This window comes from Sphaerodactylus townsendi, linkage group LG06 (assembly GCF_021028975.2).
Source record: "Sphaerodactylus townsendi isolate TG3544 linkage group LG06, MPM_Stown_v2.3, whole genome shotgun sequence".
NCBI classification, from domain to species: Eukaryota; Metazoa; Chordata; class Lepidosauria; order Squamata; family Sphaerodactylidae; genus Sphaerodactylus; species Sphaerodactylus townsendi.
The window spans coordinates 40,822,544-40,845,982 of record NC_059430.1 but is presented as its reverse complement, the minus strand read 5'-3'; the positions used below and the strand labels follow the sequence as shown (position 1 = coordinate 40,845,982).

The 23,439-nt window shown below is 39.9% G+C and overlaps 1 protein-coding gene across 1 annotated transcript; it reads left to right on the top strand.

Moving 5' to 3' along the window:
* Window positions 1-869: 869 nt before the first annotated feature.
* SLC25A17 (solute carrier family 25 member 17) lies at window positions 870-15,935 on the top strand. Its single transcript, XM_048501442.1, has 9 exons — window positions 870-1,008; window positions 6,483-6,543; window positions 9,517-9,583; window positions 10,578-10,729; window positions 12,190-12,306; window positions 12,894-13,039; window positions 13,145-13,240; window positions 14,052-14,134; window positions 15,331-15,935. Exons 1-9 carry the CDS (start codon window positions 955-957, stop codon window positions 15,464-15,466), a joined length of 912 nt encoding a protein of 303 aa, XP_048357399.1. The 5' UTR covers window positions 870-954; the 3' UTR covers window positions 15,467-15,935.
* Window positions 15,936-23,439: the final 7,504 nt, after the last annotated feature.

The following is a 23,439-nucleotide window of genomic DNA, read 5'->3' as shown; positions in this document are numbered from 1 at the left end:
CATAGTTGAAAATAGTGTGTAAGGATAACACAAGTAGTACATTTGGGAAATATACTAACTGGCATGTTTAATGGAATTCCACTTGCCTTTTCACTGAAATAATTACAAAGATATGTGATTAATGTTTTTGTTTTGTCAGTGTGTGAGTATATTTACACAAGGACAAAGATGAGTTCAGTAGATTTGCACTAAGATAAGTTCAGTAGGTACTGAAAGCAGGGTGAACAGTGAAGCTTGATTACCACAGAATTTGAACTTCTGGTAGTCAGCTTATATTATGTGTGACTGACAGTTTGAAGGTTCCAAGATAACCGTAAAGATTATGACAAATTCGAATCCAACAACGCAGAGACCAAGAAGATTTGGGGGCTATAAGGTTTCCGGGGTAAAATTTCCCTTGTCAGATATGAGTAGGGATGCCCGTGTCGTGAGGAGCTGGCATAGGGATGCCCGTGTCGTGAGGAGCTGAGCCCTTCGGGGGAGGGCGGTATAAAAGTGGAATAATAAATAAAAATAAATAAAATAGAGTGCAGAGTGACTGCTGTATATCTAGGCTTCGTGATGATTTATAAATCCCAAGCTCGTGCAAAAGATTTCCGTCCTAGCCAAACATAGGAGGCAAGTCCCATTAATTTGTGGCGGTTATTCCCAAGTGAGGGTTTGCACGGCAGCCATAATTACCAACCAAAGGGAGGATATTTGTTTATTTAAGGCGTTAAGAGAAGGGTCTTTTTAAAAAACGGGGCGGGCGGCGCTGAACTCCGGCTTCTGACAGAGCAGTCCGCCTTGCTGCCGGGGCCCCGTGTGATTGGCTGCGGCGGAAAGAACGGCGGATGCCAAAGTCACGCGACCCTAGTGGGGGCCGATCCTTCTTCCCCTCACCTCTCTCCTGGCTCCTCCTCTTCATGCAGCTGGGGAAGTTTGCAGCGGACGGTGCCCGCGGAAGGTGTAGTCATGGCCGGGGTGCTCTCCTACGAGAGCTTGGTCCATGCTATGGCCGGGGCTGTGGTGAGTGGCTGCGCTTGTGGGGGTGCGGGGGGCATGGGGGCATTCCGGACCCGAGAAGGCCGGGGAGAGGGGAATGTACCTGGCTTCATTCTCCCAACTTTGTGCGCCGGACTGAATCACTTCTTCCTCCGGGTAACGGGTCTTTATTTATTTATACCCACGCGCTCAAGATGCAGATTTCTTCCTGCTTCGTTTTCAGTGATCCCAGTGGTGGTTCCGTCCTTTCCGCATGCGACACTCGCTTCCACTCAAACTGTCTCAACGTTGAGGGCTGTTCATTCGCATGATGGGCATGGCCTGGTTCACGTGTGCAGGAGAATGAAATGGCAGAGATCGGAGGGTGGAATGCGTTGCATTGCTTTGGACTGATGGTGCAGTAGAAGATTACAGTTCAGAATGCCCAGCTAGAGTGTTGGCTCCCTGCAAGCAAAACCAGCCCAGTGTGCAAAGAGGAGAGGCAGAACCTACCCCAACTTCTGTGCCAGTTTTCTAAATTCATAGAGTTTTAAATGAGAAGAAACTTTCCAGACTGTTATCTGGCATTTGAGTGGTTGCATGGTACTGTTCCACCTCTGGACTCTGCCGTCTTATTTCCAGCTTCATTTTCCTGTTATGTGTGATTCAGGCTATAATCAATGACTGCTCCCAAGGGATAAGGAGCATTCTATCCCTGTTATTAATAAGGACATCACACCCAACCAGTTTACACCAGTGCACTTGGTGGTAAATGGTCAATGTTAACCTCACTGGATGTCTGTTGAGGAGCAAGATGTCTGTTGAGAATCACTGTCTGAAAATGCAATTTAAAGAACATTTTCATGGGAATAAGCCCATTGAATAGACCTGAGTAGCTATGTTAGTGGATCTGCTTAAGATTTCTTTCTAAATCTGCTGTCAAAACTCAGGCATTACTAATCTCATTCATTTATAGGAAGGCTCAAACTTATATTTTGGATTAGTTTCCGAGGGTAGTGGTGTTGATGCTACTGGACTGAAATCTATCGGTTTGGGAGTGCAAGATTTCACATAGGACTTTTGGCATGTTAATCTGGTTAATAGTGATAACAAGAAAGAGAATCATGTATTTGAAACATCCATTTCTGAATGCAGCTGTGTGTGCAGTAGCTTGCCTTCAAGGATCTTTTTAAAATCAAATATCTCGCTAAGCTAAGGCTCATTCCACACAGTGTATTTATAATTAGTTGCAATTGTTATAAATATTTGTTTTCCAATTGAGAAAACGAGTTCATTTATAACAATCGCAACTCATTATAAATATGCTGTGCGTAATTAGCTTAACATAAGCCATGCTTCTTTCACTCTGGCTAAATGCAAGGGCTGGATATTGCAGCTGGGTATTCCTGCATTGAGGAGGTGGTTAGGTAAGATGACCCTGAGGCATCTTCCAACTCTTATCGCTCTGTGACATGACTGTGTATGAGAGAGCAATAGAACTTGCTTTCTCACACCTGAACATTTTAGTTATCTTCACAGCCATGAGGGCTGCAAATGCAATCCTGTTTGTGTATGTAAAAACTGATTCATAGGATATTTGTCTATATTTATGCCATCATGTTCCAGGTTTGAGTTTCTTTGAGCACTAGTAAACACAATGGTATATCTTGTTCTGTGTATGAATCTTAAAAGTAAAGTATGTATCAGTACCAACAGCTTTACCACTGAGAGAAGTAGTTGCAATCCAGTTGGACTTGGTGGGCTACCCTTTCGTTTTCCCTTTGTTCCTTACTGCTTTTATCTGGGACAACAGATAATTTCTTTTACATGAAGCCCATCTAAGAGAAAGATTAGAAGGGAGACAGGAAACAAAGTTTCTGTTGAGATGCATGCATGAACTGTTCCATATTTACTGTTCATTATAAAAATGAAAGGGTACTTAATAGGTTGTGCATCAGCATGATGTAGTGGTTAGAGAATCTGACTAGGCTGCAGAAAACCCAGGTTCAGATTCCCACTCCACCATGGAAATTTGCTGGAAGAACTTGGCCCAATCCCTGTCAGTCAGCCTAAACTACCCCACAGGTCTCAGTTGAAGGATAAAATGGAGGAGAGGAGACAGTGTTGTAAACTATTTTAAAGTCCCCCAAGAAAAGCAGGCTATAAATGTATAAATAAACAAATTGTTATACATGTTCAAGGCCAACCAAATTTGAACAGTCTTCTGCATGTGTGCTGCTTAATGAAAGGATCACATGTGAAAGAGGCGCTAAATCCTCCTTATGCCTTACTGCCCTGCACTTGATTTTCTCCACTTGTTGTTCGCTTAAAAGCATGCCAGAATCAGCAAGACATAGCTGGAATTTTGCATGGCTGTCAGCTGAGGCATGGGAACAGCAGAGGGTTCAGCACCCTCTTTGTGAACACTGCTTGTAATATTAAAGTAAGAACCTGCACCATACTTTATATGTGGCTGGCTGGACTCTTAAGAAGTGCATGCTCACTACATGTGTCTAGTCAGCCTAGGAAAATAAATTCTATAGAAATATGTATTTGCTTCAAAAATGTTACAACTTTACAAGATGAAATAGATCTACATTCTGTCTTAAATTGCAGCTTACTTTTAAGATCCTTCCAATGAAGTCATCCTGCCTGAGTAGCAGATCAGTATTACTCGTATTTCATGTATGGGCAGTCAGGCGTCTACCAAGTGTGCTGTCTAGCTGTGGGTAAAGGAGGGACAAGCAGAGACTTGCTTCTGAAGTTGCTTTGTGCTTCTGAGGCTCTCTGAAATGGTGATAAATATTGCTGTTTCTTTTTTTATAAGAAAAAAAGAACTTTATTATATTCAGTACTTAAAATATACATTATTAAATGAAAACTGCTTAAAATACATGTCTACCGGTATGTTATTACACAAAAAACAAGAGGAGGAAAAAGAATAAAGAAATGAAAAGAAATATAAAAGGAAAAAAATATAAAAATCATACAAGTTGTTGTCATTGACTTCCCTCTTTTCCCCCAAGAATGTATATTCTTATATTTTTTCACTGTGAAATAATGTCTCCACTACATCATAATAAGGTACATCTACAGTTAACATATATTTCCAATATACATAATATTAATTAAAAATAAATTGTTAATTTAATTCAGGATCGTCATACCGTATTTCTACACAATACTTTCACTTTGTTCACTCCTGCTCTCAACATTTATTCTAGTCTCTCTTTATTCTGTTACTATTTCTGTATTCACGAGAGTATTCATATACTTAATAAATGGGAGCCACACTTTGTGAAATTTTTCTAGTGAATCTTCTCTTAAGAGACAAATCAGTTTGTCTAATTTGACAGTAGACCAGATTTTCTTAGTCCACTCGTCCATATTTGGTACTGTCTGATTTTTCCAATTTCTGACCAATACAATTCTTGCTGTTGTGATCAAATACAGAAATAAGGTACTATTTCTCTTTGACATCTGTGCCTCTGTTATTACTAATAAATGTGCTTCTGGTCTCACTGCAAATCTCATCTTCAATATCTTGTACACCTTCTCATGTACAGCTCTCCAATACTGATATACTATCCTACACTGCCACCACATGTGGTAAAATGTACTTCTTTACCTTTACATTTCCAACATATGGGTGAACAGTCTTGAGATACCTTAGAAAGGGCAACTGGTGACATGTATCATCTGTGAAATATTTTTTGGAAATTTTCCTTTAAATCAATACTCAAAGTAAATTTATCTATCTTTTCCCACAATTTAGACCACTCCTCTAGTTTTATAGTATAATCTACATTTTGTGCCCATTTGACCATCCCATCTTCCTGCTCTGTTTTTAATGAAAGTATTAATTTATATATTTTTCCAGTTAATTTTTTATCATCTTTGCATTGTGCTTTTTCAAATTACATTTTATCTTGTACAAATCCTAATTTTTCTTTATCTGTTTTAAACATTTCTGGCAACTGAAGATAGGTGAACCAATGGCATTCAATGTCTTGTATTTTAATTTGACTTCTTGGTTTTAACTTAACTTCCTTATCCATTTTTTAAAGTACCTCTCAATACCTTAACCAGTTTCTCTGTTCACCATCTTCTTTTATTAATAAGGTCTGGATATCCACATCAGGATGCTACTATGAAATTTATTTTTATATTTTGTCCATACTCTTATTAGCACTCTTCCTATTACTGTTTGCTACTTTTATTATCCTGAGGCCATAAATAATTATGCCAACCTTTGATGTTATTGTGACCTATTTTTAGGAGAGATTTATTTCTAAATGTTATCCACATCTTTATCTGTACAATCACTTAAGCTTCATAAATAAGTTTGTTGATTGGCTACAGTCAGTCTATTAACAATTGGTATTTTATCCTTGGTTTTCTTCCTTTCCAGATAAATTTACTTCTTTCTTTCTTCCATGTTTGAAATGGGTTGTTATATAATCACTATAAGGGCGTTCTGGAATATATGTAAACATTTTAGGGGGGGCATTCATTTTAACTATGGCATTTTTAACCAACAATGAAACTGTAAGCTTCTGACAATTGCCTAACTCATGTTTAATTTCTTTCCAGATCTTTTTGTAGTTATTTTGGTATACATTGCTATTCTTTTTTTTCTAATACAATTCCTAAGTATTCAATTTGCTTAATAATATTGATCCCTGATTTTTTTTCTGTATTTCCACTTCATCTGTAGTCATATTTTTGGTAATCATCTTTGTTTTAGATATGTTTATCTTGAATCCAGCCATTTTCCCAACATTGGTTATTTACCTGTCAGCAATTTTACCTTTTGTACTGGGTCATCTAAAAATAAAACTAAATCGTCACTATTAACTGTTACCCAAGTTTTGAACAGAATTGAGATTATTCATCTTTATTTCATACAGAATTTGTTTCCCTGCTTCTACACATGAAGCCTGCTAGGTGACCTTTGGCTAGTCACAGAATTCTCTCACCCTCACCTCACAAGATGTCTGTTCTGGGAGTTGAAGGGAAGACGTTTGCAAGCCATTTTGAGATTCCTTACAGGAGCAATTTGGGAGTGCCATCAAATGTGTATGAGGGCCAGTAGTGTAAAGGAATGTGTTTTCACATTCTTATAATCATTAAGGATACTTTTACTTTGAATATTTTTGGCACTAAAATGTTAATTGCTTCACAGAAGTGATATAGTATCCCAACCAAAGGGTTTATAGTCAGAGACAGGAAAAAGATGAAAGTAAGACTTTTAGTGAATCAGTGACATGTGCTTTTCATTTTTTTCATTTATAGTGTTATCCTCTGTTATTATTATTAGTATAGTTAATTATAAATTCTTATTCTATGCAAGCATCAGCTTCAGTTTTCTTTCTAAATGATTTGTGAAAAACATGTTACAACAGGACTGCCATTCTTCTTGCTTTCTGTTGCCCAATCTGGGTGTTGCTGAAGAAAGGAGTTTGTGTAGAATGGCATTGTCAATGAAGTAAATTTTCTGTGTTTACTTCCTTCTTTAGGGTAGCATGACAGCAATGACCGTGTTTTTTCCTTTGGATACAGCTAGGCTGAGACTTCAAGGTAAGCATGTACTTTTATTTGAGACCTTTGTGGCCCACCTTTCTCTTAGAAAGGATCTTTCAGTGAATTTTAACATACTCTAGAATAAAACAGATAATAGAAATCTACCTATAATACAAATTGAAACAACTTCAGAGGGCTGGAAAACCTTTCTTTATTAAAAGTTCTGTCTGAATAGTTTGGCCTTGGACTGCCACCCACATTCTAATGATGTGCAGGCTTGCCTGATTTGCACAGGAAGGGTGTTCCACCATACAGCAAATCTAATCTGCTGGCATGATGGCACTGTAAGTAGGACTTGGTCTGTTGAGTGAAGCTGCTGTGTATTTGAAGGAGTGTTTTTGACAATAAATGGACAGTGAAGAGCTTCATAACCAGCATCCTTGAATTGGAGCCAAAAACAAAATAGACCAGGGGTTCCCAATCTTTTTGAGCCTGAAGACACGTTGGGGATTCTGACAGGGAGATGGAACCACCGTAGGTAGAACCTACGGTCACTGTAGAAACCGGACACACACACAAATGAAGGTCAAATGCAAAAGAAAAAATGATTTTAAAAAATTTCACTGGAAAGAGAGAGAATAAAATAAACACTGTGGTGGAACCTTATGCTGAAATAATATTATTTTAATCTCCATCCAGTCAAATCCTAAGTACGAATCAGAAGTCCTGCCAGGCAGTACCTTCTTCTGGCCATGCCCACTTTCTAAAAGCACTTGGTAGACACCCAGTGGGCACTATGCTGGAAAACCCTAACGTACACTGTCAACTCAATAATTTAAATATTTGTGTACTATGTGAATTGCAGATAACTGTAGAAAGTAAATGAGCTGCTGCATTTTGCTCTAACTTAAGTTTTGGATTGTCTTTAAGCACAACTCCATGTAGAGAATATTATAGTAAGAGAGGAAGTCAGGTCGGTCATGTGAAGGGAAGAGGACAGTTCTTGTGTCAAATGTCTTTAGCTGCCTTATCCACCTATGTCTTTGTCAGAAGAGCAGGATCTAATAATATTTCCAGGCCTGCAATAATTGCATTCCATCAAGAGTGGGTAGTGCTGTACCCTTTAGAACTTCAGCCTTACTGATCAGCATCCCCTCCATCTTGTTTACATTCAACATCAGCTTATTCTCTGTCTGCCACTTGACCCCAGTTGACATGCATCTGGCTTACAACAGAAGTGGGAGCCTGTGATGGAATAGACAGAACAGTGTAGTTAGGTACCATCAGCATATTGATGACATTTAACTCCAAAAACTAGGAAGTTTATTTTGTGTAGGGGAGTGTTTATTAAAAAGTGAAGTGCTATCTGCCAACAGGAATAGGTATAATCCATCCTAATATCCTGCCTCAGGAGTCTGCACCTCAATATGCTACATGTGTATACATGTCTTTGTTACCTGTCATATTTTGATCTTACCCTTCCTCCAAGGTGTTAAGGATCATAGTTCTGTCTTCCCCATTTTATCCTCATAGCAGCTCTGAGAGGTTGGTAGACTAAGTGATTGGTCCCAGGTCAACCAGTGAGTTTCAAGACTGAATGTATATGAGCTCCCTGGTCTCCCCAGTCCTAGCCTAACACCCTATCCACTAGACTATACTGTCTTCCAAGTTAGGGAGAAAATTAGTAACTTGTCAAAAACCACACAATAAGTTTCACTGCTGAGTTCAGATTTGAGCCCAGTTCAAGTTCTTCTATTGGCAAGTTTTAATTAATGAAGATTTTTCTTCAAGTGTCCTTCTTTCAACAACTCCATCAAGATGGAGTGTATTATTGGCCACAACATGTCACCTCCTCAGCGCTATATGACATGCTTCAGAAGGGGGATTGTTGTTTCAGGACTTTTCAGGGTTGGAAAATTCCTGGGCAGTTGGGAATTTGCAGTTAGGACTTTGACATTTTTCTAGCCTTCAGCAGCTGTACATTATTTCTATAGCAGCAGATCTGTTTAGAACCATCTAACGGAGAAAAAAAAATAAGACTTCTATGATTTTGAGTGAACCAGAGGCTGACAAGTGACTTCATTATACGAACAGCGTGGTGTATGTAATGGTTAAGAGCGACAGACTCTAATTTGATGAACCTGGCTTGATCCTTCACTCTTCCACATGAAGCCTGCTGTGTGACTTTGAGCTAGTCACATTTCTCTCAAAACTTAGTCACAATTCTCTCAGAACTTACCTCACAAGGTGCCTGCTCTGGCAGGGGAAGGGGCGGGGGGAAGCAGTTGTAAGCCACTTTGAGACTCCTTATGGTAGAAAAAAGCAGGGTATAAAAACCAATTCTTCTTTTATATAATAAAAATTAGATAAGTACATAATACAGATATTATGTGAAACTTGTATTAGAAAGATGATGCTCCTAGATGAGGTTATTTTTTCAAAAAAGAATACAGACGTAGGTTTTAGTGTACATGTGTGCCGTGTGTGTGAAAAAATGGAATCATATGTGTAGAGTCACATATGAAATGGCCACGAGACATACAAAAGTGTTCTGATTTTCTGCCAGATTCACTCCACTCCATTCAGTTAAGTTCAAAGTTTTCCTCAACTCCAACTTAAGAAGCTACTGGCAGAACTTCTTCAGTTGGAAGAAGAGGCCTTAAGCTGGAAGAACACTTCATGCTTTGCTGAATGGAGCAGCAATATATTTTCCATACTGTCCAAAATGCAAGTTTTATTTGTACACTGCTCTGAGCCCTTCGGGGATAGGGCGGTATATTAAATTCAATAAATAAATAAATAAAAACTTTCATGTTTGTTTCCATTTCCTGGTTGCTGATCAACTTGCACATCTCCCCATTAAAACAAAGTGAAGGTTCATTCTTCATGGGCCTGGAGGTGGGATATACAAAGTGTTGCTTTTCTTGTTTGACTGGCTTCTCCACTATGCCTGTAATTGTTCTTACAACAAAAGAGGTATGAGAGAGAAAAATGTTCTGTTTTATCTAGAGTTAAACATTTGTCTTTCAGTTGATGAAAAACGCAAATCCAAGACAACACATGCAGTTCTGTTGGAAATAATAAAAGAAGAAGGCCTGTAAGTGGAGATATTTTAGTGAGCAGAATCTGAATTTTCAACAGTGTTCTTCATTAACCTGGAGCATGCCTGTAGAGTCTTATCTGCCCGGTATATGTGCTGGGATACAAACTTCATACTAAAAAAAAAATTTTTTTGTAATCCAAGCCCCCCAACCACTCTCTTTCTGACAAAAAGAAAGAATTTTGTACTCCATAGTAGAAAAGTTAATACAATGTTGACTTCCTTGGTCCTTTCTGATGCTGCAAAAAAGAATGCCTAAGAAGGCAGAGGCATACACAGGGCTGACATCAACAGCTTCAGCTTTCTGGCCACAAGGAGATTCTTTTGTAGACCTTCAAGCTGAACTGGTTTAGGTCTTCAGGTTGACCCCTAAGCCCTTTTTTATGTGATAAAACGTTTCTGGTGAGAAATCTGTGCAGTCAACCATCCCCACTTTAGCTACATCATGTTCGTACTGTGTTTTTTTTCCATATATGCTGATGTCTTTAAAAAGTTTGGGTCCTGGGTAGCTCTGATGTGTGCACATTTGCTTGGGAGTAAATACAGCTGAGTCATACGAGGATTAGTGTGTTGCTGGGAAAGCAAAAGAACTCAGCTGTGGGACTTAGGGTGGATTTTTGTCCTGGTTAGCATGCAGATATATGTAGCAACTGCACAAATAGCAATCCAGTTTACATAAGATGTTGTACAAGTGCAGTGAGTTATTTTGCTTCATCAGCATTTCATTTAAATTGGGTCTTAATCCCAAAAGAGCACACACGGGATGGCTGCATTAGAGATATGAGCTATTTCAGGTTCATAGTTGTACCTTTGAAAACAAAACTTTAGTCAGTCTATTTGCTTTTGATGGACTTTACCAAATCCCTTTTGCAGTCAGGGGCTGTTTTTATGATTGCTGGACTTCGGATCAACCTGCCACTGCTGATACTTTATTTCTTACGAATGGCGACTGTGTGACCTTTACTTTTGCTTTTCTCTTTTTCTTCCTTAGTCTGGCTCCTTATCGAGGGTGGTTCCCTGTCATCTCCAGCCTTTGTTGTTCCAACTTTGTCTATTTCTATACATTTAACAGTCTAAAAGCGGTATGGGTCAAAGGTCATCATTCCACCACAGGAAAAGATTTGACTCTTGGGGTGGTTGCAGGTAATGGATTCCTACTGATTGTGATGCCTCAGAGAAGTGTACTCAAGCTGAGAAGCTTTATTCTATCATTGTAGATACTTTTAAATCCACCTTTTCCCACTTGAAGATATTGGACCACGGCGGAGCTACAAGCTATCCAAATTCATCTGACTCTTCATATTTGTTTTTTGGATGCTTTGTTATATCCTATAGTGTTCATTACTGGAACGTGTAATTTATATTCAGCTTTCTCCCTCTTAATCTAATTAGTTTAAATATTGAACAAATGTGTTATTGATATATATACTCTTTGGGTTAAATCTCTCTTTTTTTTGGTGCCATCAAATCACTTAGGTTAGGTTTTCACAATAAGGGATGTTTGAAGGTGGTTTGCCATTGCCTGCCTCTGCTTCATGGTCCTGGCATTCCTTGGAGGCTGCCCATCAAAATACTATCCAAGGCCAACCCTATTTAGCTTCCAAGATCTGGGAGCTATCAGTAGGGGAGCTTTCCTACCTTCTTTTAGATACCTGTGAGTGCTGAAAAGGATTAGGGCTCCCATACATGCAATAAATGACACAGCGCAGGTACCTGCAGTAAACTGAAAGTCACAGGCAGAAAGATTGCCAATGGTGAAGTGCTTCATGCTTGCATAAATGGAAGTATAGGATCCCACATTTTGTGTCACAGATCCATGTTTCTTGCTAGAGATACTGAAAACCTCTGATTTCTTGATGCCTGAGGAACATTTGGCTTAAGTACAGGAACAAAAGTGTAAGAATTTAATGATATATGTAAGCTTATGAGAGATAGTGAATGTGAGATGGTGTATTTTTAATTTTCCTGAAGCAAAAACTTGCATTTCAAATGTCTAGAAAATTGAACAGTTTCTAAACTGTAACACTTGTTAGCTTTCTTCATATGTAATTCTTTTTATGTTCTACAGATACACAAATGTGTTTGTGTTGCATTCCATAAGCTCTGTTACCTATAGCACTGCATTACTCTGTGTTGCTATTATGTGTCTTTTTGAGTAATATATAGGTTATGTGTCAACATGATGGCCTCTATAAGTATTTGTTTTGTGTAATAATTTAATGCTTTCTGATTGGCATCTGTAATTTCACAATCCAAGACATAGAATAAAATGGAAAGCTTTCATTAAACCTAGATAATGACTGTCAAGATGTGTCTCATGAGAAGCAAACTTGTTTTACCTGTTGGACTCAGCAGTGTGTGTTAATCATCTGGTGCCGTGCTAACTCTCTCTATGGTGAAGAATTAATGCAAGCCAGGACCTTCTTCTTTCTGCTCTTGTATCTCTGTTTTCCAGATCTTCATTGTTTCTCTTTTTAAAAATTGTTTTATGATGGTCTTTTCTGTATGTCACCATAGTTATACTTGTCATTGAAACTTAAGGGAAAGATTAATTCAGTTTATTTAAAATGTTGTTTAGTTCCTTTCTTTTTGCCTTTCCGTAGGTGTAGTGAATGTATTGTTGACTACTCCACTCTGGGTAGTGAACACCCGCTTGAAACTCCAGGGGGCAAAATTCAGAAATGAAGACATTATACCAACAAATTACAAGGGCATTGCAGGTAAGAATTTGCTGCTGCAATTTCTCTTTGTTTCATATTGGCAATGTTTGAAGGCTCTTGCATTCAGCATTTTCAATTTGGAAATCTGTAGATTTGTAACTTCACTGGGTAGTATATTGTTGGGGTTTGATAGTATCTATTTATCTGAATAGTTAACCTGGCCTCATTTATGGATACTTACATCTGTGGATTGGGGCTATGTATAGCGAGAGGGATTTTTCAGCAAAATCGGGTGACACTTCAGGGTGGCAAAAAAGCACACCAACTTAGCATTTTTTTTGAAAATGGAGGGGGTTTTATCCCCCACCAGCAAATACAGGAAACACTTAGGTCAGGAGGCACCCACATGCCCTGAGATAGGTCGCCACCACCTCTTATTTGGAAGGTGATGAGCTTATTAAGCTTCCTGACAAGATTATGAAGCAGATGTGTGAAATGTTCTGTGGAAAATAATAGGCTGTGAGAGAGAGTGTGGAAAATAATAGGCTGCGAGAGAGAGTGATCGACAAAACATGCAACTAAATAGCAGTCTGTGCAAGCCAACAGTATTAAAGATCCTTACTGCCCTTCTCCACCTTCCTTATCAGATGCTTTTCATCAGATAATAAGAGATGAAGGAATCCTGGCTCTTTGGAATGGCACTTTTCCCTCATTGCTGTTGGTGTTCAATCCTGCCATACAGTTCATGTTCTATGAAGGGCTCAAGCGGAAAATTTTGAAGAAACAAATGCAGGTAAGATGTAATCACCTTCAAGCAAGGCAAAATTTAACATTTGCTCACCTGAAAAGTATCCCCAGACCTGTTTCAGCGATAATGTATCTGTCTGTACCGTTACAGCTTTCCTCCCTAGATGTATTTGTCATTGGAGCAATAGCCAAAGCAATCGCCACTACGTTCACTTACCCCATGCAGACAGTACAGTCAATTTTGCGGGTGAGTACTTGTTTATCAACCCATCATTGTCATTTATTGTTCCTTTATATAATTGCCTGTGGCAAACATTTTATAATTGAAGCCGAAAAGAATCCATCCCATCTGATGCTTCTTAATTTGTTGCTATGATGTCAGGGCCACCTTTAAGCCCCTCTGGAGAAGCTTTTAGGAAGCCAATAATTAAAGTATGAATCATTAAAATTAAGCAACTTGTTGTCCAGAGAAAATGTATCCAGTGTAGGTTTACACTTCTGATAATTAATATAACATTAATAGTTTTTTTCAGGAGAAAGTAATGCAAAACTCTAGGTCAGTTAGCTACGCTAGCGTGTGGTCTCTGCGGTGGATGTTATTGCTTTGTAGACAAATTTGCCTGTTTCCTAGGCCTTATATTTAGTGTTTGGGTGGGATTTCCCCTGCATTGATTGCCCCAGGCTGTGGAGGCTCCCTGCAGCTGCAACCACACCCCCTCTGCATCCTCCATCACCCTGGGGGGAAAGCTTTTTTTGCGGCAGCTGGGGGTGGCAGGGAGATTTTGGCGGAAAGTTCAGCCAAGGGGTGGGCACAGGGGGAGGGGGTCCAAAATTCACCCTCCCATGACCCAGGCACACAGAACATTGCTGTTCCATACCCCCCAGATACACCACTGACAGAATTATGACATTGTTAATGCTGATCCACTTTGTGCTCTTATGCTTGATGTTGTGAAATTCTGTATGTTCATATAATGTCATTTCACATTCCTTACAGAGAGATGAAGCAGGGGGACTATTGCACAGGGAATGCTAATTGAACCTTTCTGCTTTTTTAGTTTGGACATCACCGGCTGAACCCAGAAAATAAGAGACTAGGCAGTCTTAAAAATATTCTCTACCTTCTTCAGCAGAGAATAAAGTGAGTTTTGCACTTTTAAAGTTGTTGCAACAAATGTCCCTCACTTACTGTTCAGTTCAACATCCATAGTAAAACCTCTGCAAATCAGGCATATCATTATATAGGGTTTTTTAAAAATTATTAATAAAAATGGAATCTTATATTGTTCCATCTTTTATTCAAGATTAATATTTTTCTCTGTGGAGGTGTTTTAGTTCTGTGTACTTAAAACACTGAGCTTATTCATTCTCTACCATTTATTTATCTGTTCCTTCAGTCTCATATCAGTCACCGCCTTTCCCATCAAAAAGGCCCCCAAGGAGAACAGTGACTATAACAATGACGCAATAAGATTGACACAGTCCAATGTTACAAACAATAAAATCAAAATGCAAGCATATCAGTTCACTTTACTCAAAGTAGCACTATGAATAATCAGGGAGGGACACAAAAGGGGAGCTACTAATATTCCCCAACTCCTTCCAAATAAGAAATAGGAAAACCTAGTTCTCTTTCATTGTGTATCTGTGAAACCTGGATGCCACTTCCTCAGCAAGGCAAGATTTCCAGCAGTGAAGCACAGGGGATAAAGGATACATAATCCTATCTCTTGCTGTCCGCACTTCTTATTGAACTCCTCAGCTCATCCTTTCTTGTAATGTGGATTTGAGTCTCATGTTTGTTGCAAAAATGAATCTGAAACCTGGAGACTAGGTAGAAAAAGCAGTTGATATGTGGGGGAGCTTGAGGGGAAAGTAGCAGTAAGGAAAAAGGGACAAACCCCGGTTCTAGTTCTTCAGCAATAGTGTTGTCCTTGGTTTTGCACAAAGAAACAATAGCCCTTAGGCTTAAAGCCATACATTGGAGGCAGAATGTATAGTTTGTCCATAGTGTATTTCCAGAAGGACAATAGGCCACTGGTTCATGGACCTCAAAGGTGAGAGCATTTGATTTGTGGTTATACTATATTTTTGATGAGTATTGGTTCAAACTTTTAGTGGGCAGGTACTTGATTCAGCTTCTTCCTTGATTTTCCATGCACATAGCTTGATTAGCTATGGGCACCTCTTTTTGTCTGAAAATTCTGGGTGGCTCTGAATTGGAGGAAGCAAACACCTTCTTGAAGTTATGGGGAGGAATGATTGTCTGTAATTTTATTGCATACTAAGAAAACATTTCCAGTTGTGTGAAACTCTGTTTTGTTTCATTGTGAATAGGCGATTTGGATTAGCTGGACTCTATAAAGGGCTTGAAGCAAAGCTGCTGCAAACAGTCCTCACCGCTGCATTGATGTTCCTCGTCTACGAAAAAATTGCTTCTGCTACATTCACAGTCATGCGGTTGAAGCGTTGAAGTATTAGCCTCTACATCTCACTTAGTCTGGGAACAGAAAACAGGTTCCTGGGAAGCACAAAAGCAGTATCTGAAGAGTGACAGGGTTATTCCTTAAAATCTACAGTACTGTTTTTACTGTGTTCTTGTTCTCACTGAGTTCTTTGGAATATGTCCGAAGAAAAAGCTTGAAGAGAAAACTGGAAGCGTTAGCTTCTTGTTGCTTTATAATAGTTAGATAAATCTTCTTGGAAAATTTTGTTTTAGGAATTGAAATGGAAAATATTTCACTGTATAGGTGGAAGCTCATAAGCTCTTTAGAGGGGTTTGACTTCCTCAGTAAAGGGAATGAGGGTGTGTCTTCATGGTACTTGGTTCATTTAAAGTATCCTTCATCTTTCATTCTCCACTTGCTGTCAGATTGTCCCAGATTTGATACTGTATTCTCTCTTTCATAACTGGACCATTAAAAAACTTTATAGAGAATTAATTTTTTGTATATAATCTTTATTTTATTGTTCCCTACTGGTTTGGGGAGTGAAGAATATTTAGGCTGACTTAGAAGAGTGGACTTTATTGTCTGTTACCTGCCCAGTTAGCATAAGTACATAAGGCAGGTACTGTCTGGGTACCATCAACATGTGCTGCTATCTTTGCTAATAGTTGAATGCTCTAGCCTAAATGTTTCATCACCCTCTTCCACTGTAGTAAGATATGACAACACATGACTGAAATTAAAGCACCTGGAAAACTAATCCAATTTCTGTCATTACTATTATCATCAGGTATCTGAGGTAAAATATTCTGCATTCTTTTCTCTCTTTTGTACCCCATCATAATGGAGAACTTTGACTTCACTTTTAATTTACATAAACATTTTCAAAAACTGTAGGAGTACAATCATTGCTCTGTGAGAATCTGTGTGGGGAGGGTGTTCATCAGTGCCATCACTGAGAAGACCCTGTATGGACTGCATATTACTCTAGCTTCAGAATGAGGAGCTTCATGGAGCAGGGTCTTTACTGATGGCCTTTATTTGGCAGACAAGTGTTTACAAGATAGAGTAATTATTCATGTACCTCGGTCTCAGGCTATAGGGCACTTTCATGAACGCCAGTGCTTTGAATTCTTGAATCAATCAGGCAGCCAGTATAAAGATCCTAAAACCAATGACAGAAGAAGAATTTGAATTTCTACCTTGCCTTTCTCTCCTGTAAATAGTCCCAATGTGGCTTACAAACGCCTTCCTTTCCCCTCCCCACAACAGACCCCTTGAGAGGTAAGTGGGCTGAGGGAATTCTGTGAGAACTGTGACTGGCCCAAGGTCACCCAGCAGGATTCGTAAAGAGGAATGGGGAATCAAACCTGGTTCAGCAGAGTAGAGTCTACCGCAGTCAACCACTACACCATGCTGGCTCTCGAGTTAATCCCTATATACCAGACCTAGCAGCCTAATCAATATATTTTGAACCAGCTGAAACTTTCAAATCCTCTTCATAGGCAGCCTCATGTAAAGCCCAACGCAGTAGCCACACGAGTTGTTTACAACGTATCTTGCCACAAAATGCAATTTTTCCTTTTAATTCCATTCCCCCAAAAAAATTTCCCTTAATTTTCCCTCTGTTGATTTCCCAAGCCCTTTTACCGCAATGTGTTTTTGTTCCATTTCCAAGCTAGCTTCCCTTGAGTGTATGATCATGTTGAAAGACTCTTTATTTCTCTGCCCCAACTTATTCCCATCCCTGCGTAATTGCCCAATTTCCCCTTCAGCCATTTTCTCCTCCTCCACCTCCTCCATTTTCAAACGGATTAAAAAAATTATCTTTGTCATATCAAACGTGGAGGCAGAGATACAAATTAGCATGGTTAATTGGATCAGCCTTGTCAAGCAGAACTTGCAATCGTAACATTCAGGCAGAGATACAAACTAGCAAGGTCAGTTTATCAGCTTTGTCAGTTTCATATCAAACTACCTTAGGGCAGAGAGCAATTATGAAGCTGGGGGCGATTTTTTAAAAGTCCCAGAAGGGCAGAATAAGTCCAAGCCCCTGGCGCCAGTGTTCCAACATGCAAAAGCTGGGTAGAAGTTGACTAATTTCAGCTCTATCCCTGCCCATGCCATTGGAATGACCCTGCTACACCTGCAGAGCCGTGATGTGTATTCCAGTTCAGCCCTGTGGTGCCTCTATCAGTGAATTCCCCCCCTCCCCCGGGCCAAAAAAGCCACAAAGGATTCAAAATGCAGGAGAATTATTAATTAAATTCCCTACAGAACATCTAGCCTGTTACATGAGAAATATAGGAGTACATTTGTAGAATGTAGATCTCTTAGTAATGTGGAAATTTGGCACACTGAATGTGATATTTCCCTTCTGCTGTGATAGCACTGATACACAGAAATTTCAAAGTTATATGATTGTTGAAGATATGAGAGAATTCGGCAGTTGTAACAGCATACCTAATGTAGTTCTATAAGAATGGGGAAATTTTCTGATATCACAGCAGAAGAGAGCTACATGGGGACTACATCTGACAAGCAGAGAATCTTGCCATACTGATTGTTCCGAGTGCTAAACATCTGGATGTGCTTTCAGGTTAAATTACAAATTTGGGCTTTATAATTTCTTGTCTGCTCTATTTCTCTGCTTCCCATTTTGATTCTCTCTCATGTCCCCTCATGATTTTTTTCAAGAACAGCAGCATAAAACAGTTTCCCCTAGATTTGCCAAAAGGCTTAAAAAATTGATACTGGAAGAATTTGAAACACAAAACCAGTTTTTTTCTCTCAACTGTTCATAATTTCTGCAGTAAACAGAAACTCTCATAAGAGTAAAATCTGGAGCACACTGTTTAAGGGTTCTGCAGGCAAGGCTGTGCGTTCTATTTATAGTGTTCAATCAAAATGGGGAAGAGCAAAATTAGCGGTGTCTGGCTGAAATTATTATTGAATGAAACCAATGAACACACAGATTTGCTCCACATAGTCTGAGGAGTGACAAATTGTGACAACGCTTTAAAACAGTAAATTGGGACTATTCCATGGGAAAAGTTTAATGGTGTTGACAGGCTGGTGACTAACTTTCCTCAATGGAGACCAAAAATAAATACGATTTTTCCAGTGCTGCAAGGAAGATATTTACCAGGCTTCTGTGCACCCAGCAATATGAGTCTCATGTTCATTTGTGCTCTGCTGAAATACCTTTGTGCATATTTTGATATAGATAGCAAAGCCTATGTGTGCTTTTTGCGATCAGTTTGCCATCTGTTGTGTATTGACTTGGCAGGTGTTAGCAGTGTGGAATTGTTTAATTAGATACAACAGTCTATGGTCAATTCCTAGATTTAATCATTTACTCCATAGGTGTTCGAGATCAGTAGAATTGAAGGCAGCCTTTAGATCAGTGAAGATCTCAAACCATTTACCTCTTTTTAGCTTAGTATAGTTTTCACTAAGGAATGTTAATACTGCACAATGATCAATTGTGGTTGCTCCTTTTTTTAAACCCAATCTGTTCAAGTCCAAGAATATTATAGAGGTGATCCAGTTTGTGAGTGTAGAGGCTAGGCATTTAGCATAGAGTGTAGAGGCTAGGCATTTAGTGTACAGTTTACCTATCACAGAAAGCAGACTTATTGGACGATAATTACCAGGATGATCAATATTATAATAGTATGAAGCGGGTAAAAAAAGAGCAACTGAGGGAAGATTGCTGGCACTGAGGAGACTCCAGTGGACGTTTTCATAACATCTCAGCAATGAGAGCCTTAGCTTGCTGCCGTTGCTACTCATAACCGCTGCACAGAACTTGCAGTTGGCTCTCCTTACCCAAAGGTAATAGGGACTTTCATAAACACTAGCAGAGACCTGGTAGCTCCTGGAAGGATTTGGACTGGCTTGTCTCCTTCTGTTAGCAATAAAGAACTTGGTCACTGCATGCATATTAGAACCAGCTTCTCCTACTATTTGAGAACCGAAATAGAATACACCACTGGAGAATATTACTGAGTGTTTTGCTATGTTTATTTTGGGGCTTTATATCCTGTAAATTAGTTTCCATTTAGACAGCAACTGATTGCGAGCCTTACACAGTTTATTTTATCTTGGTTTTGTTGTCCTTGGGGGAAAATGGCTGCTTTGGAAGATACACTGTATATGGCATTATATCCTTCCCCAAACCTTATTTTCCCCCAGGCTTCACCCCCAAATATTAAAGAATTTCCCAAACATGAGTTGTCAGCCCACATAATAGATTTGTGCTCTGTTGTTGTTCTCTGTGTGCTCATTTATCTTCAGAAGACTTTACAATCAAGTTAGTTAAAAGGTTACTTTTCTTCTTGGATTTAGTTAATAAAAAATGTACTCAGTGGAAGAGGCCAAGCTGGCTGTAGGTTCAGATGGGTTGCTCCTGAAGGAGCAGGAGATCTAGAGCAGAACCTCAGCTGGGCAGCCCCATCCAAATGCAGGGGCCGGGGGCCAAGGCACCGATGCAGTGCCCCTCCAACGCTGCCATAGAAGCTTCCCAGCAGCAACAGGAGGCTTAACAAATCAAAAAGACTCCTCACCACCAGGAAGCCACTATTAGGCAGAATACACTTACACCATGTTTTGGGTAGCATAAGTCAGCCATCTCATCCACTGGTGCAAAGGGATGAATGGTCAGAAGGGAGCTGACTAGTCAGCTCCTCCCCCCAGTCATGCCGCCGAGGTTCGGCTACGCTGGTGGGGGCGCAGGGATGCTGACGCCTCATCTTGAGCCACATCCCACCACCATGGAGGGCTGCAGTGGCTGTGCACCAGCTGTTTCACCTTTCACCGGTGCATGTGCCCTGGGAAGGGCAAGTCCAGTAGTGTGGCTGCATACTGTTTCTACAGGCGAATTTGGTCCCCTTCCCCTTTGGATGTGGCTGTTAATAATTGTTTCTTTTTATTTTGTATGGTGTTGTTGCAAAGAATGGAGGATTCCAAAGCAGGGTCCCTCTCCCATTTGGTTTGGAGAAGTGCACAGTACAGGGTCTACTTCTCCAGCATTGTTCACCAATATAGACATTAATGCATTATAACCTTTACCCTGAAGTACTATGACAGCTGGAATTTAATTGCTGCTCTAGTTCAAAGCTTGAGAGGCTTACATGCAACAGCCAAGCCTCAGTTCCATTAGTGTTTATGGACTATCTGAACAGCTTGCTCAACAGGAGGGATTTCGTTTGAAGTAAACATGAAACTGATAAGGAATAACAGCTACCCTTGTTCTCCCAAGCCTTTTCTGTCTTCCTTTGGCCCCACTTCCAGAATACCTGCCTTTCTTTTGTATCCAGAGCTCTCTACTGTTCAGCCTTCTGAATCCTGGTTCTTCTGGCTTCCTTCATTTCTGTTTCTTGAGTTCACAGCAGTGTCATGGGACACACAGCACATTGTGTTCTGTACCTAGTCACTTCAGCACATGAAAAACTGAAAAAAACAGAAACAGGCTCAGACTTCTAGTAGGTTTTGGGTGGGACTCATCTGTGTAGACAGTTGGGAAGAAAAGAAGTCTGCCTAACAATTTCATATGCAATATAAATTGGTACCTTAATATCAATAAAGTGGTCCTCCTGTATACGAAGGCACACTGTTAGAGGTCACTGCAACTTCACAGTGGTGACTGACAGATGCCACTGACCCTTCCAACACCACTCTCCCCACATCTGACCATTAGAAGGCAAGGAGAGCAGCATGCAAGTATCCCCACAGTTTCTTTCTCTTTTATTGGTATTAGTATTCAGTCACTTGATTGGTATTAATTTTCTCATTTTAATTATTTGTGAAACTATAATGCAAGCATAGGAGCTGCTTGGCGTAGTGGTTAAGTGCTTGCACTGCCACTCACACAGTCAGGAGTTCGAGCCCCCTGTGGGTCAGATATCCTGGCAGCTGGCTCATGGTCAACTCAGCCATCCATCCATTCCTTGGTTGGTAAATGAGTACCTAGCACAGGGGTAGGGAACCTTTAACACTCAAAGAGCCATTTGGACCTGTTTTCCATGGGAAAAGAAAACACTTGGAGCCGCAAATAATTTTTGACATTTAAAATAAAGATAACACTGTATATATTGGGTTTTTTCACCTTTTACTCCACTCATTCTGAGAAGTGCATGGATGTGTCCGCCCTGCTGCCTGCAGGGCGGGCAAGGATGGGGCCAGCAGCTCGGCCTTGCCGGCTGCCAGGAAAGCGCCCGCCCCGCTCCAATGGGGTAGGCGAGAGGGGAAGCCCGCGGTGTGGTCCAGCCGACCGCGGGCAGTTGGTGCGCCCGCCCTGCTGCCTGCAGGGCGGGCAAGGATGGGGCCAGCAGCTCAGCTCGTGGAGCTGCAGTGCAAGGGCAGAAGAGCCGCATGTGGCTCTCGAGCCGCAGGTTCCCTACCCCTGATCTAGCACATAGCTAGGGGGTAAAGAATAGCTGGGGAAAGCAATGGCAAACTACCCCACAAAAACAGCTTGCCTATAAAACCACTTCTCGCAGTGGTACCCCAGTGGTACCCAGGGAAACTTTACCTTTTACTTTAAAGCAGGCATCTTTCCCTCCAATTTTTATACCGCATTGCTTACTGGATGTATTATATGTAGTTCAGCATTCACCAGTTATAAAATGCAGTCTATTAGATCTTGTCAAATCCAAAATATGCGATGTATTATATTGTTTCTATGTCATTGCTGTTTAATTGTGTAATCTACTTTTATTACACTATTCATTGTATGTATTGTAGTCTTCAGTGTATTGTGTTTTATTGCTTAGTAATCTGCCTTGATTCTCAGCAAGAAAGGATGACCATAGACGAAGTAAATAAATATAACACATTTCTGCTGCCCTGCCTGGAAGTTCACATAACTGAAACAAGTTTTCTGTATTACAATTTTCTAAGACCTACAACTCTGCATCCAGATTTTATCTTCCACGGCTCTGTATAGACTCCAACCCTTGACAGAGCAAAGGCACAGTCTTTGTTTTTTCTTCTGACAAACATTTATAGACCTGCAAGATTGCTTAGAAGTAGTCAGTGGCAAAATGGCTTTCTTGTTCGTTTTCCAATGGAAACATTTCAACTGGAATATCTGACACTGGCTCCATCTAGAGGCAGGAAAAAGATACATCAAGATATGGAGTGTTACAGTCACATTGTTAAAAAAGGATTTCAGTTTAATTTTTCCATGATCTAGGCTCTAGGGCTTCAAAGAAGCTTAAAACATTACATTAAACAACATAAAACATCATGAGAAAAACAAATGAAACAAGAATGTAACAAGTTAAATAACATGAGAAAACATATATCTAATGAGTCTATATGAAGGAGCCTGTACAGTAGCCCTTAAAAGTTCATCAAGTTTCTAGTGATATGTTTCCATTCTGTTTAGGTAATATAGGTTTTAAATATGAAAGCACTGAGCTTAGAATCTTTCAGGCCTTGGTTACCTACTGTAATAACACTTGGAGTCTCCAAAATCAAGGCTGTGCCGTGTCATCCTGCCAAGCCCCTACTATCACATCTTGACTTAGGCCCCTTCCGCACACGCAAAATAATGCATTTTCAAACCACTTTCACAATTGTTTGCAAGTGGATTTTGCCATTCTGCACAGCTTCAAAGAGCACTGAAAGCAGTTTGAAAGTGCATTATTCTGAATGTGCGGAATAAGCCCTGGTTTCATCCAGAGCACACTTTACTTGCTTCAAATAAACACCATCTTTAACCCACACAACCTGTTCCTTATTTTCCTCATTCAGAATCAGTTACAAGAAAGAAAAAAATTCCCCCATACACTCAGTCCATTTCTCACACCTCTGATGTCTTTGCATCGGAGAATATGGGCCCAAAGCTTAAAATGGTCAGCTGCTTCCCAACCATCCATCTGTGCCTCTCTTTATTTTTTTTAACCTATCTACTTTTCAGAGTGGATTACAGAATTATAAAAGAAGGCAATAAAGACCAGTGTAATTTATATAAGAAGTAAGCATACTTTTC